Raw genomic sequence first — 15709 nt, forward strand, 5'->3', positions numbered from 1 at the left:
GGTATATCGAATATGGACGTATGTCGAATGGTATGAATTTCCGTAAATTGTATATACGTATATGGTATATATATTTACATGTATACGTATATATATGCTCGAAAGTAGTTGCAATTTATAAAGCAGTACAGCACCTATAATAAACTAATCTCGTGACTCGTATTATTGAATCGAATGCGAACGCAAACGAAATAACCCATGTGTAATGCCTTTCGCAAACTGTAAGACTGTTTGAATGATTCTCGTCTCTCGTCGTAAGAGGATATCTATAAAAAATAATAATAATAATAAATAACGAGTAAAATTGTTTTCATACGTAACATAATAATCGGTAGTAGGTACCTAGTAAGTTTTTGGTTTTATTTTTTCTTTATAATATAGCCTGACAAAAAATATTTTTAGAAACGAACATTAATATTACGCAACAAAAAACCATGGATAATAACAACAAGGCAGCAACTGAAATCGTTATAATTTATCATTTTTGTGTACCTATAGTGGCACATATAGTGCCTATTTATATACACTATACATATATTATATAGGTTAGTGTTATAATGTATTATTATTTGATAGTTACTATATCAGTTATAATCACATTAACACTATTTTTTTCTAATCGTTTATTTAAAAAAAAATCTTCTTATATGTAAGTAAGAATAGGTACCTCTATACAAATAGCTTTATACATATAATATCGTATGATATCAAGTATTATTATACAACTAACTCGATTAAGTGTCGGAATCATATTGTGAAATAGGTACATGGAAAACATGTGACGGTGAAAAGTGTACCGTTTCAGTGAACGGCTTAGAATTATGTAACAATAATCTATGCATACTTGGCTTTATCTAAATAGAGGATCACAAAAAGTGACAATAAACTGAATAAACGTGTATTAATGTCCACACGAAATCCGCTATGGCGTAAATGTATAAAAAATTTAAAAGTAAAAACCAGTAGTAGACAACGTGGACGTAGAGATTGCTTAGAACACATGTGTGGTATAGAGAAACAAAAACTGGAATAGAGAAAAAAAATATGGAAGTACAGTTTTGTATACCTAGATAGGATGTATCTCGCAAAGATCTTTTCTTTCCTGTTTACACGTGTCCTCACAAAGTACCGAAAACGTGACGAAGTTTATATTATATTATATAATTACGACGTCTTCCGGCTTTTATATAATGTTGAAGGATTAATAAAATAACCACTCGGGTATTAACTGTTAATCGAGTTTAAAATAACCACCTTTATAATAATAACTTAGAGATAAAGTTTATTAGGTATTAGTTTTTTTTTTTAAGTGTTGACAGTTAAACGTGGGTCTTAGAAATACTTTTTTGGACTTAGGTATATTCAACTCAAATCTCAAAGGAAAGTGTTTTGTTAAAACCAGGGCTTAAAACCAGTAAAAAACCGTAAATTTGAGAACCGAAAACCGATAATTGCTTTTAGTTTTGGAATGCTGAAAGAGGTTATTGTTTATCGGTAATCAAGGTAAATATCTAAATATTAACATCAAAGCGGTTACTTCGTATTTTCTATCCCGGTTTTATAATCAAAACCTATTCCCAACCAAAAAATTAACGGGTTTTTCGTGGATTTTAAAAATTGAATTATGTCATGATTACATTAAAGTTGAATTTAATTTTCCAGCTATTTTTCAATTTTTTTCCACCGAGTATTGATTATCTGTTGTGAATAAGTGAATATCACAATATATATTTATATATGTATAGGTATAAGTACAAAGCGCAAACCCTCCTGGTTCTGCATTTGTTATTTGTAGGTTGGCCCGAAGGCTAGCGTAGAATGCTCGATCTGCAGGCCCAGGTTTTGGGGTATTATCTTGAAAAATTATTTATTTTTTCGGTTTTTTACAATTATAAATAAGAAAGTTATAACAATAACAATTTTTTATGTAATTTATTTTTTTTGATTTATTAAGACTGTCATTATTTCGATCATATGTTTTTAACTTTAAAGCAGTTTGAAAAAATAAATATTTAAATTATTGAAGGAAATCGACCAAAGTAAAGCATATTAAGTTTTTGATTATGTAATAATAATAGTTATGTTATCAACCCACGAATGGCCTAAATAAACTGTTTTAAAAATATGATTAAAAAATTGAAAAAAATGAATCAATCAATCGTTAAAAACCGGTTTTAATCGGTAACCGATTACCAAAAACCCTTATCAACGGTTTTTAAACGATTGATGGTTATGATAGTGTTTGAAATATCTTTGAAGAAACGATTACCGGTTACCAAAATATCACAATTAAACGATAACCGGTCACCGGTTTTAAAAAAATTTCTGCTCCTAACGAAGCCATTTAACGACTTTATCGAGAAGCCCTGGTTAAAATTGTATTGTATGGCCCACTTATATTATAATAGCTAAATCATATGGTGGATATTGAGATGTTGGAGTGTTTGTAAGGTGATCAAAAACCCTGCATAATTTGTAATTTATTTTGTCCTGAGGCCCGTGAAAAGTAGCGCCGTCCCTGTAGTCAAACACCGCGTGATACTCGTAAGTAGCCAGCAGGACCTTCGGCCGAATTGCTACTGGAGTTGTAGTTGTCGTTGTGCAAGTTAATTATGGTTATTATTATTACTCACGTACTGTTTTTGGTTTTCATCGACGTAGGCCAGTAGCTATTGCTTGCTATATATGTAGACACGTCACCCACGTAGTAGGTCTACATAAAATGGTAAATTATGTTACGTATAGGTAAGTACCTAGTTGAAATATCTAATGTCTATATGACTATATAGTGTAATAAATTATTATCTGTAACGAAAAGTAATGAGTCGCAACAGGTCGGGAACGTTTCATGAGGTACGCCGCCCCGCAAATGACACGATAATAATAATAATAATAATAATAATATCATAATATCTACAAATTTATGACGCCTGTGCGTCTACATTGCACAACTCCGTTCAACTTGACCCCGTCACTTCCAACGAGTTATTAACGTCGGCCCCAGAGTGCGCAGAGCTCGTGATTCATTAGCGATATGTTGTGGTTTTTCTGAAACAGTTGTGCCGCTAAACCTAACGGCCATCACCGCATTAAATTGTAAATACAAAATAAGATCACGCATTGTTGCTTACATTCCTACAAAAGTATTCTTAATCGAGTTCTTTATATGCACTTCATCTCAAATCATCGAGTGACAGAATAAAATACATAATATTTAAACAATATACCTCTTACTCCTCAACTCCTGTGTTGGTACCTCTTCCTATTATATTATTATGTTTTAATCATTCCTACGCTGATAATCATACTTAAATCCTACCGAAATGTTTATGCCATTATTACAAATGGACTTATTACTGGAAATAGAATACGATTGATTGGTAGATAACCAACCTACAAATTACTGATATGTTTTGATTTACATTTAAATCTATACTTAACAACCATTTAAAATTTAGTATATCTCATTTATATGTATCACCGTGTATTCTAAATCCCGACACGTACAATAAAACAATAATTGTTTCTATGTAAATAATACAGGTACACTCATGCGTGTCCTAAATGCTTTCATTTAAATATAATTGGACATTATTTCGATTAGGATAATATGACCATCGAAAATCCGCTATACAAATTCAAATACCATATAATCTCTGCGCAATAAACCACACGCGGGTAAATGCCAATGGGTCATTCGATAGGTAACTATATAATATTAGATATCTACATACCTACAGAATTTGGATCAGGATCATTAGAGAATAAATATGCTGGGGAGTTATGTGTATACGACATATTACTTATTATAAGTTGTGTAGGTATAAAACTTATATAATACCTATGCATTACATAACAAGCGAGATAAGAATAATATTATAAACGAGTGCATGAGTTAGGTCTTATAAAAAAATGCACGTATACCTATTAGGTAGGTAGAAATAATATCGAGACACCATCACGAATAATATTTTAACTTGATCTGGTATAATAATATTATAATAGGACTAAAATATAGGTATTTCATTATATTATTATCAATTAATAATTTATGATTTGAATTGTATGAATAATATAAATAATATAAATAATATAAAAAATAATAATATAATAATATAATAAAATAATATAAAACATATAAAAAATTCCATCAAAATCTGATTAGTATAAATTTATAAAATGTTAAGTATATTTTAATTCTTAAAATAATATGTAAAAATATGTAAAGTAAAATTGTTGTCATTCAATATAATTAGAATATAATACTACGCATTTAGTCATTCGACATTTGAATGCGTTTTTTCACAAATTAAGTAAATGGTTGTGCAAATACATATATAGGCACCTACTTATTAATAATTTTCACCGAAAACATTTTAATAAAGAGGAAGACTTATACAAACAAAAAAAGTTCCCGTTTCCTTAACTCGGGAGCTTGTGAGACGTCTCGCTGTAATTAGTATTACCTAATTCGCATAGGTACATTTTAGTTAAAAATTTTTTCTCATTTCTTATTAATTCATAATCACAAGGTAACTTTATTTTTATAAGTCGTGTTTAATATAAATTTGTTGAATCACTGTTGAGTTTCCTACTTCTTTTTTTCATAAATAATGTCGATTGTGAATTTTGTATTGCATAAGTATTTACCCCAATTTGCTTTGTAATCGTTTTTCCGTTATTAACTTGCGTTACGAACTGGAAATAACAGTATTTATTTATTTATTCTAAAGGTAATTTTTTTTAAATTGCTTCTAATACACATCTTGGTGTTGAACGTTAGAGTAATGTCTGAGGAAAATTTTGGTGTGTAACATAAATCTGTTATTGTGGGATCGCAATGTTGGAGTCCTAGGTATGCTTTAAATTATTTTAATATGTTCATTATTGTTTGTATTTACTATACCATGTATGTTTTTTTGAGTTTATCATACATGTCGAATTTTGGAATTTGAAATGCGCTGGTATGTATAGGAATAGATTCCAACTCGATTTATATTCACGAATAGGGATTTTAAGTTTAATTAAAATGTCTGTTTTTGAGAATTAACATTCCATTATGGGGATAGTAATATAATATAAGGATGGATTATCTAACTTTATTGCTAATTCAAATCCATATTTATTAGTAATTCAGATGAATTTTGTAAATCTGTATCTATATCTATATTAATTATTCAGGGGCATTTCCCACATTTTACAATGTAGTTGTGTACTCGTCTCTCTTTCATAATTAATAAAGTTAATGAGCATTGTTATTAAATTGAAAATAATTTCCTGTACCCCTCTTTCGATTTTGGGGGTTTTTTTTTCCATTAAATTTTTATTTTTTCTTCGTTAAAATATTTTAAAACTGGCTTTCAAATTTACCAGTTTATTGTTTGTTGAGGCCGTTTGTTATAAAAATTAGCAATTTTTTATGAGGTACCAATTTCAAAAATTGTTTCACTTTTACAAAGTTAAAACATTTTGGTCATGTATTTTAAATGACTGTGTTAAAAATCTCTAATGGAGATTGAGATAAGGTAAATCCACGGGAATTTGTCACGGAAAGTTTTGAACCTCACTAACTAGAAGCTACAGGTAGAAAGTTTTGAACCTCACTAACTAGAAGTTACAGGTATTAAACGATGAATGAAACTCAAGTTTTGAATCATATATAGAGTTGGTATTTTTATCGGGCAATGAAGTGTATGGGTATTAGCTGTTATTATAAAACTTAACATAATTTAATGATAATACGTAAGAGAATAATATTATACTCTATTAAATGTTTAAAAAATACTACATCAAATACTGGCATGAAAATTTGGCGGAGTCAATAAAATCTAATCGATGTTAAGTATATAGTTACCAAAATAGTTTTACGAAAAACAATTAAATATTAAATAAATTGTCTACAAACAGATAAGCAGCCTGCTTGTACCAATATTATTGGTAGAACTAATCGAAACAGTTCGTGTATCAAGGTGTATTAACAACTATTGACAATTGGTCAACTAAGGTAAGCTATATAAAATTGCGCCACGCAGGCCTTTTATGATATGGTTAGAAGTATACTCAGCTGCAAGAAGCAAAATGCAAGGCTAGCAGAGATGGAAGGAAGAGCCGCTCCAAACGTTTGAGTAATCAGGTTAATCAGAACGAGATGCCAGGCCGGCGGGTGCGCGTGACATCGGGCCGAGAAAATGAAGTATAGACCGATTATAGACTAGTTGTACCTATGTTATTTTGCTATATGTATTGTGACTATCTAAATTTTTCATCAATAAACGATGGCAACAGAGGAGTAGTATTGTGCAAACAGATCCTCATCTGCTGTTGGTTCTAACAGGAAAAAAAAGCTCTATAAAATGGATCATTAATATAATTGAGTATTTTAATTTATAATAAATAATATATCTTAAGAGGACGCCACACCCGCATGTGTTGTCTCCGTCTTACAAGCGTATAACACAGCAAAATCTGTTTAGCGCGGGACAACTGTTCTCCCTCAATATTTATAATAGAATTTTCAAAATTTCACAACGCATAGGTAAGAACTTTATCTGTGTCATAGTGTCGTTATTTTTTTGATAACATAAATATAATTAAAGTTATAAGCTTAAGAAAATACATTTATTTTTTCATTATATTACTTAAAATTATTAGTTTGTGTTATCAAAAAAATAACGACGCTATGACACAGATAAAGTTCTTACCTATGCGTTGTGAAATTTTTAAAATTCTATTATAAATATTGAGGGAGAACAGTTGTCCCGCGCTAAGCAGATTTTGCTATGCTACGCACTTGTAAGACGGAGACAACACATGCGGGTGTAGCGTCCTCTTAAGGCCAAGATTTGGACAAAACCAGTTTTTGGTAAAATACAGTGTAAACTCGAAATTTTCCCAAAATATTCCCATTTGAAATAACTAGTCATGATTTAATATTCAAAATATTTTATTTCTTTTTGTGCTATTTATAATATTTATTTTGAATTTTCGACATTTTTGCTTTTTTTTTTTGATTCATGTGATTATTGATCAAAACTTTTTTAAAAATTATTTTACACTTTATAATGAGTCATTGTATAATAAATAATTATTAACTACCCATAATCAACTTATCCACTCACATATCAAATATTTTATATATGTTTCTGAACAAAAGATAACCACTTTATCTAAATATGACTTAAAGCCATAAATTTTAATTTATTGGGCTTTAAAAATTTGATGTTAAATATGTATTTGCAAGATAAATGTTATTCAATCGTAACTATATATGATATAACTTAATAAATGGAAATATTATTTGTTTAAAAGCCTGTTCTAAAAAACTTGTAATCAAGCCACTGAAACGTATTTGATTTCAGATGAGATTATTTAAAAAAAAAAGTATATAATTTAAATTCAGAATCAAAACTAAACAAATCTCCTATTAAAGTGTTGTAATTGAGTTGCTACTTTTCTCACATGTTTTACTGTGATGTAATATATATATATATGTATATTTAAATACAGGCTTATTGTTGTGAATGAATAATAAATTGTTTGTTTTTAAAATAAAGTTATAATATATAATATACGGTAAATGTGTATGGACAAGACAAAACGCCAAAAACAAAAGTGCCATCCAATTATAAGTAGGTAACTACCTATAATACTGCTGATGGCCAACATCAATATTTACACGCTGATTGTTTTGTTTGTTTTATACACATACATATTGTATAGGAGAATGAGTGTTTAGGTATAAATAAATATTATAGTATGGGAGAAAATATTATTACAAGACTTCGACGGACGTCGGAGAAAAATTCAAATCACTGAAGCAGTCAGATTCACGCAGATAATAAATACCACTTATATGCCTGTCAAGGGCTCAGGGCTCAGCATTTTATTTCGCCCGTCACTCGAAATCTTTGGAAATTCCACGTCAACGCGTGCATCAAATGGCACCATCGTCGCCGTCGTCAGCTGATACAGCTCATTAGAAATAGTTCTGATTTCCGTTCAATACGCGACTGCAAAACCGGCTTCGGGAATACTACCGTCGTCCGACGAAAACTATACCTAATTTTAGATGACTTCCGATGATCCGCACCAAGTCGGCGGACCTTGGCAGCGGTGCAGTCGCGATTATCCGCAGCCGCCTGGTGCCGATCTCATAACGGTGGCGGCCACCCCGTCGATTCCGCGGCAGAGGCGCAAAAGAAGCGGCAGCAAAAGAAGTGCAAACGTAACGCAGAAGGTGAGGCGACTGACGCGGTTTCGGACAAGTCCTTTTGGAACTGGTCCACAGCGTTTGTGGCGGATCGTGCGGCGCACATCAGACGCGTCGCCGCCCGTCTGTGTCTAGACCGTTGCGACAGGTGTATTGCATATTTCGTACATATATTATAGGTACAATATAATATCATATCCAGGTTGTTGTTATTGCGATGTACCACGGTATACAAAATATTGTCACCTGCACTTATACCAATAAGGTAAGCTGATTTTACTGTACATTTTGTTTTCTGTGTATTACGAGAAACGCACATTTTGTTTTTCTCATTTTAAGTAGGTACATAAGTACCTAGTTGTATGATATGTACTACATTTGATAACTAAATAATTTAAAATTACTTAAGTTTTTGGGTGAAGCAAAGAATGTATTGGTTTTACAATGATGTAGGTAGGTACCTATACCGATTGGCTTGATCATATTTTTTTATACGAGTAGGTAGACTATTTAAAAAAAATAATTATGTACAAGACAAACAGATAATATAATATTATTGCATAACATCATTGTTGTCAATTCAAGTTTAAAACTATAAATATTTTAGATTTTAGCTATGGACTACAATAAAGATGTATCAATTGAGTATTTTTGGAATTTAAACACTATAGGTGCAATAACATTAAATATTTTCTTCCTACACTCAATTGTATACAATCTAAAAACGATCAGTTTAGTGTTAATCTTAATACCTACAGTATCTACTGAAGTTTATTTTTCGTTCATAACTATATTTTGTATTATATTAACAACTTACTATAGTCTTATTAGTTTTTTATTTATTTATAATTATATAACTTTAGAGCAGCGTTTCTTTTTTTTTTTATCCGTGGAACCCTTTTTGAAGTCCCCTTTTATCGTGGAACCTCTGCATTGTTTTTTAGCTTTTAAGCTTTTTTAAGGACTATTTGCAAAAAAAAATATATAATTATTTCAGATACTAATATTGTGTAAAAGGTATTTAATTAAAAAATATGTTAAAAATAATAATAATAATAATAATAATGATAATTGTACATAATGTTACTTTAATAATAATTACTTAATGAGATGCGTGAAATTGCTTTTTATTATTAAAAATATTCTTAATATTGGGCTTTATTGATGAGATTATATAGTTTCATTTGATATCTAGATACTAAAAATGATGTTTTTAATTGCACTGCATATTGTAATAAATCTAGTATTTATAACTGGTCGTATAAAGAATTACACTATAGTTAATTATTTGTTATTGCTATTTTTAGCTTTAATTTGTATTCCTGTCATTAGAATATTTCAAATTAATTTTATTTTAAACAATTGCTACTTCTAAATTTTAGTTGACTAATTTTGTTTGTTAAATCTCACTACCTCATCACCAGTAAGAAGCGTATGTTAAAAAGATTGTCGTTAATATTTGTATTTAATTAATAATTTATATAAATAAAAATAAAAATAATAAAATAAAAAAATGTATGAATTCCACTGAAATTTATCGTGTGAGGCTTATAATTTATATTTATATTTTAAAATAATACAGGACTAATTTTATAATTGAAAACAATGATTTTTTTTTCTAATTAAGTCAATGAGTAATATGCATCTTTGTAAATAAATTGAAATATAAAAAATGTGGTATGATACAGTTTTATTTTCTTTAAAATTATTAATACAAATTGAATAGTTATTTTATGAATTTATACATATTGTACTATATTACATTAATAACAAATAGATTTGTTCATATATTATGTTTATGCTAGAATCTTCTTTTCATCACATTTTAATACTCAATGAACTTGTTAATTTATAAATTGATCACAGTATGCAATTATAAGAATCAGACGAGCGGATTTAAAATGTATTTATGTTTTCACTGACTAGTGACTACCTACTACAATAAGTATATGACAAGAGTTTAAATTATTCACATTAATTTATACCTATTAGATGTTGTTAACTTAAATCTGTTTGATAGGGGTATATTCAATAATAATATAAGAAATAAACAGTTGAGCATATTGTTATAAAATAAAATTTTTAGATCGTATTATTTAAATTATTGTTAAAATTAGGTATAGGTATTAGATTTACTTATAACTTTATAAGTTATATTTTACTAGATTTTTGAACTCTACAATAAGTTCTGACAAATGCATTCATTGCAGCATTGTTTACCGAATTCACAAGTCGCAAATATACAATAAAAGTTAAGTATACAACCAAAACATTAAATTTGTCTTAAATTACAAATTTCAATTATAATTTTATATAACATCACTAATTAATTATAAACACTAACTAAATAAAACTATCATTTAAAAATAACTAACATTTACTACGGTTTATGATGCATACTAATCGCATACATATTATTTATATTTAATATACACATAAAAATAATATGTATAACAATAATAATATACGCGTGGGTGATAAATACATATAGGTATTTAGTATACTCTCGCGGTAGAGCGAAACGATGGTTAAAACATATATTTTATATACACAATGAAATAAACTATAATAATATTATAATAGGAAATTATAATAAACAAGTTAGGTGAAGATTTTTGGTTGGAGGGGGGGGGGGTTTAAGGGATCCAGGGGTGGATGGGCTGAAATCGTTTGATCAGCACTTGGGTGGCTGACATTGTTTGCAGTTCTCCATCTGAGTTTCGAATTCTTCGATTTGTAGCGTGCAATCGAAGAAATTGTACTTTTTGTACATCTTGCGCGAAGCTTCTTTTAGTACTGTAGTAGTGTTCGCGCCGGGCCCTGTATACATAGAACACACACAGATAATTAATAAACAAATATAATGTGATAATAATATTTTGATAGGGGTATGTCGTGCATATCAGTGGTTTTTAATTTTTTTTTTTTTTTTGAGGACATCAACCCTTATAACGTCATCAAGGTTTTTGGCAACTATTTTATTACGATAGCATTAAAAATTGAATGTATTGGCAACTCCCAATCATTTGAAAATCGCTGTACAGCATAAAACAAATAAGTGTATATATATACAATGGCATACAATGGCAATTCTTTGAAACGGTCACTGAGGAAATAATAACTAATCGCATTTTAAGACACTCGGAAGTCTCCTCTCTGTCTGCATTATAAATGACCGTTACCCAGACGCTTATCACTGCATAATTTGCACACAAACAGCACCTATGATTATACTCACTGACTGCCAGATGGGCCGCCAAAGCGATTTTATCCGGGCTTAAGGCCCACACCCTGAGATTGTGCACCCTGACTACGCCGTCGATGCTCATGAATGTCTCTAAGACATCTACGAAATTCACTCCTTTCGGCATGCCTTCCATCAACACAATCATAGTATCCCGGAGTATGTTAAATGTGGTGACCAACACTAGTAAGGAAAACATAAACGTACATATTGGATCCACGATTTTCCAATCAGGCTGAAAAATTAAACAATTATTAGTATATGTATACGTCTCTACGTCTAATTATGCAACAACGGTTGGCGATGTGTGATTTAGAAATATAGATGTATTTCTTAATTTGACATATTTTAGCATTCAGCATTCAAGTACTAAAGATTAAATTTTAAGGTAAACATATGTTTGGGTAAATTTCGTTGCATCTATTTGTATGACATAAATAAAGGATCAGTTAAAAAAAATATTATATATCTTTGATATATTTTCACTAAACATCAAACAATTTAAAAACATAATATTTTTTAAATATGGCTAGATATAAAATGAACTTGAACGATCGAATGATTAACGTGGTGTCCATAATATGATGCGTAATGAAAAACCAAAATTCACAATGCAGAAAACAATAATATTTAAGTCGACCATTGACAATTCCGTGAGTTATTTATTAATAATATTTTATTGGCACAATACTATTATATAATATAACCTCGGTTCGCGTACAAGGTTTAGGCAGACTGCGTGGCGTATTCAAGTACATTATTATTTAGGTACATTACAAACCCCGAAACGTACCTAAGTATAACACTTATATATGCGTATAATATGTGTACCTAGTTAAATTAAGTGTTTGAAATTAAAACGCTACATGATATGGGTAAACGTTAGATAGGGAATATAAATGTATTATGAATTCACTTTAATCAAATATATCTAAAACAAACCGTCCTTGTTGAATTAATTAAAAATTAATAAGTTTGCTCGTGTGAATTTATACGCGTTTCGTGCTATTTACACATTGCGCGGCATTAGCGTCATTTTCTTGCTGCAGTATACAGGAATGACGTACGGTATTAAATAATTATGTAAAACAAATTTTTTTTTTAAATTTTTATCACACAATACATACATGTGGCAGGAAGAGAGGGTGGTGGATAAATGGTTATCGAAAATAATATAAAATTATGTAACTACGTGTCGGAATATAATCGTTATAATGATAGTCGTACACTGTATAGATATGGGTGTTATAGATAGGTACGCGCATATCGCTTGGTATCTAACATTTTGTGGATCAGTAACATAAAACGAGTAGGTGCCTAGTTACTTACAGCATTATAACAGCATAATATAGTTTTATGGACAGAAACTCAAAATTGTGCGCGAGCTGATAACAATTTTAGAAAATGCATTGTGTAATAATGATTACAGTAATACTACCTGTGTTTAATAATAGCTCGACGAGTTAGATAAGAGGATAAAAAAAAAAAATCAAATACCGGCGAGGAATTTTATATGCGTTAAATATTCGACGGGCGTTGAACATAAAACGTGCTGGTTGGCACGTATTCGGTCTAAATATTCTATAGTGTCAGCCATTTATACTCACTCTAAAGTAAACGATAACGGCGGCAATCAACACACCAAGACTCTGAATAATATCTCCGAGGACGTGTATGTAGGCGGCCCTTACGTTGATGTTGGAAGTGCTCCGGCCGGTCGCCTCGTCGTGGCTGTGCGATTCGAGACTGCCTCCACCGTGAGAGTGCGAGTGCTGGTGAAGCGTCAAACCCATTCTGTAATAATCCAAACATGCGAAAGACATTTTAAAATCGGATCACAGCTTATAACTAAATACATTATGAATATTATCATATTCATACACGAGCGATCACAAGAAATATATTGGATCGATAGCAGGCACCTTCTTTGGCTTCTTTCCATTGGGCACTTTGGGCACATGCCCGGGGCTCCGCGATCAATGGGGCCCCTAGCTCCTACCAAATCACCAACCAATAATCAATATTAATTACCGATAAATAAACTTATTTCTAGAAAATTCGAAGGGTAATTGCTAATAAAGTCATTATAATAATAATACAATCGACCCGGGTCGGTCGTCCATCGTAGTGGCCTCATTATAACACCAATGTCTAAGGCCTCAAAAAGGTTAAAGACGGCCCTGATCGATAATGAGTTAATGATGGTCTCTTAGACGTGAGACGTCATGATTTAGTGGATCCTGATTGGTTCATTAATTTTTCTTGCAATCTCTGGAAATACGTTGTTGTCAATTCAGGACTTAAATACAAATTAATACTTTTAAATTAAGTTTGACAAATGGAACGATTCTACGACTAAAATCTATTGGTAGTTATAAGCATTTTTACTCGCTTTATAATGATAAGCAGATTAATTCTATTGGTATAATTTATGTTTACGTGTTTGAGTAAAAAAAAAGTATCAGTTAAACATTTCTGTGAAATAAAGTAAAAAGTCGTCTGTATATCATAACATTTTAGAACATAGTTGAAAGTATATTGAGCAATTTTTCAAAATAAAAAATACAACTGTCTAAAGAACACTCCCAATTTAAACATTTAAAAATCCATTTTATGACTTCACTGTTTGCGTTGGCTTGGCACTAATTTCAATACTAAAATAATAGCAAACATAATACGTTGTTCAAGTATGAATTTATATGCACTAACAAACTACACTAAATGCATATAGTTTCTTGAATGCGTATTTCAAATAAATTGATTTTATCTTGGCACATTTTTTTCTTTTGCAAGATCATTAATAATTGTAAATATGATAACACAACGGTAGTGGACATCTATTTATACAAATTACTTTTTTTAATATTAATTTTTGTTTATTTTTTAATGTTTTTCGTATAAATATTTTTGATATTTTGTGATATGCATATAACAATATATCACAAACCCAAACCTATAATTTATAATATTATACTATATAGAATTTAGAGTGACTGTATCATAGTTTTTAATATGCATATATCATACCTCACTATCTGCGGGAAAAAGAGATTAAATAAATGCGTGGCGAGTACAAGGCCGAATCGATAAGTTTTTCTTTTTAAGGTGGTTATTGTGGGGTGTATTTGGAGATATTTTTGTCTTTTTATCTCGTATGCAACGTCATTAAAAAAAAATTAAGGGGCTCAATACTTTCTTGCATACGATATATTTTCATCGTTATTGATCGTTATATTGATGCGTGGAGAGTAACGGTACGAGAACGATCGACTGCTGTGGGGCTAAATATATATAATTAGCATATCGTTTTGATTACTTCTCGGGTGTTCTACGTCTTAAAGGTAGGTATGTGGTTGAGTTACGGTTTTTCTAAGCTCCGTAGCCGCCACAATCACGATCGTTCATATTTCAACGATTTCATCGATCATCGATGTATAGGCGAACGTCGCACGATAATATCGATGATGAATTTGATAAAATTTTACGATGGTGATGACGATAATAATTAACATCGCGTATTGCACGTATAATGTATATAATATTATATTGTGTACTCACACCAAGTTGACGCACAGTCCGACGGCGGACGTGATGAGCATAATGTCGGCGTCGATCGTGTAGGTCATGTCTGTGAGGCGCTCGACGGCCAAGTACAACAGCACGCCGGTGACCACCCAGATGAGGAGAACAGACGTGAGGGCGCCCAACACTTCGGCCCTGTACCATCCGAACGGCATCGACTGCGTGGCCGGCCTCGATGCCACCCATATGGCGCACAGCGATATCATGAAGCTGGCGAAGTCCGTGAGCAGATGTGATGCGTCCGTCGCGATGGCCAAACTGCTCGACAAATAGCCTCCTACGTTCACGAAACATTAACAATGTACGATGCGAATCGATAGAATATTATATGATATTGTTAAGCACGTCACGCACCATGTTTTAAGAGGAAGCTACACCCGCATATGTTGTCTCCGTCTTACTCGGCAGATCACGTTTAGCTCCGTTAGTTTAAAGTTTATACAGTGAATCATGACCTCTTATAAAAATCAAAGGTAACATTATTATCTATAAGGCTTCTCATAGCCTTTTCATTATATTTTAATTTTAAAGCGAGTTATGAGTATTTTAAGGTATACAAACAATTTACAATTTTAAAACACTCATTACTCGCTTTAAAATAAAAATATAGTAAAAAGCATACGAGCAGCCTTCGATAGTAATTAATTACCTTTAATTTTTATAAGAGATCAATT

The 15709-nt window shown here is 30.9% G+C and overlaps 1 protein-coding gene across 2 annotated transcripts in view; it reads right to left on the bottom strand.

The window, feature by feature from the left end:
* Positions 1 to 10272: 10272 nt before the first annotated feature.
* The window catches only part of LOC107172446 (proton-coupled zinc antiporter SLC30A2-like), a 38325-nt gene continuing 32888 nt past the window's right edge, over positions 10273 to 15709 (bottom strand). For both annotated transcript variants that reach the window (XM_089223022.1, XM_089223023.1), the window contains exons 4-7: positions 15012 to 15312; positions 13061 to 13247; positions 11448 to 11688; positions 10273 to 11029 (exon numbers count right to left, since the gene is read on the bottom strand). In XM_089223022.1, coding sequence (XP_089079148.1) covers positions 10884 to 11029; positions 11448 to 11688; positions 13061 to 13247; positions 15012 to 15312 — 875 coding nt within the window. In that variant the 3' untranslated portion in view covers positions 10273 to 10883. The remainder of the gene's footprint in view (positions 11030 to 11447; positions 11689 to 13060; positions 13248 to 15011; positions 15313 to 15709) is intronic.

The sequence above is a fragment of the Diuraphis noxia genome, unplaced genomic scaffold (genome assembly GCF_037042655.1).
Source record: "Diuraphis noxia isolate RWA-SAM2 unplaced genomic scaffold, SU_Dnox_SAM2 contig0003, whole genome shotgun sequence".
In the NCBI taxonomy this organism is placed as follows: domain Eukaryota; kingdom Metazoa; phylum Arthropoda; class Insecta; order Hemiptera; family Aphididae; genus Diuraphis; species Diuraphis noxia.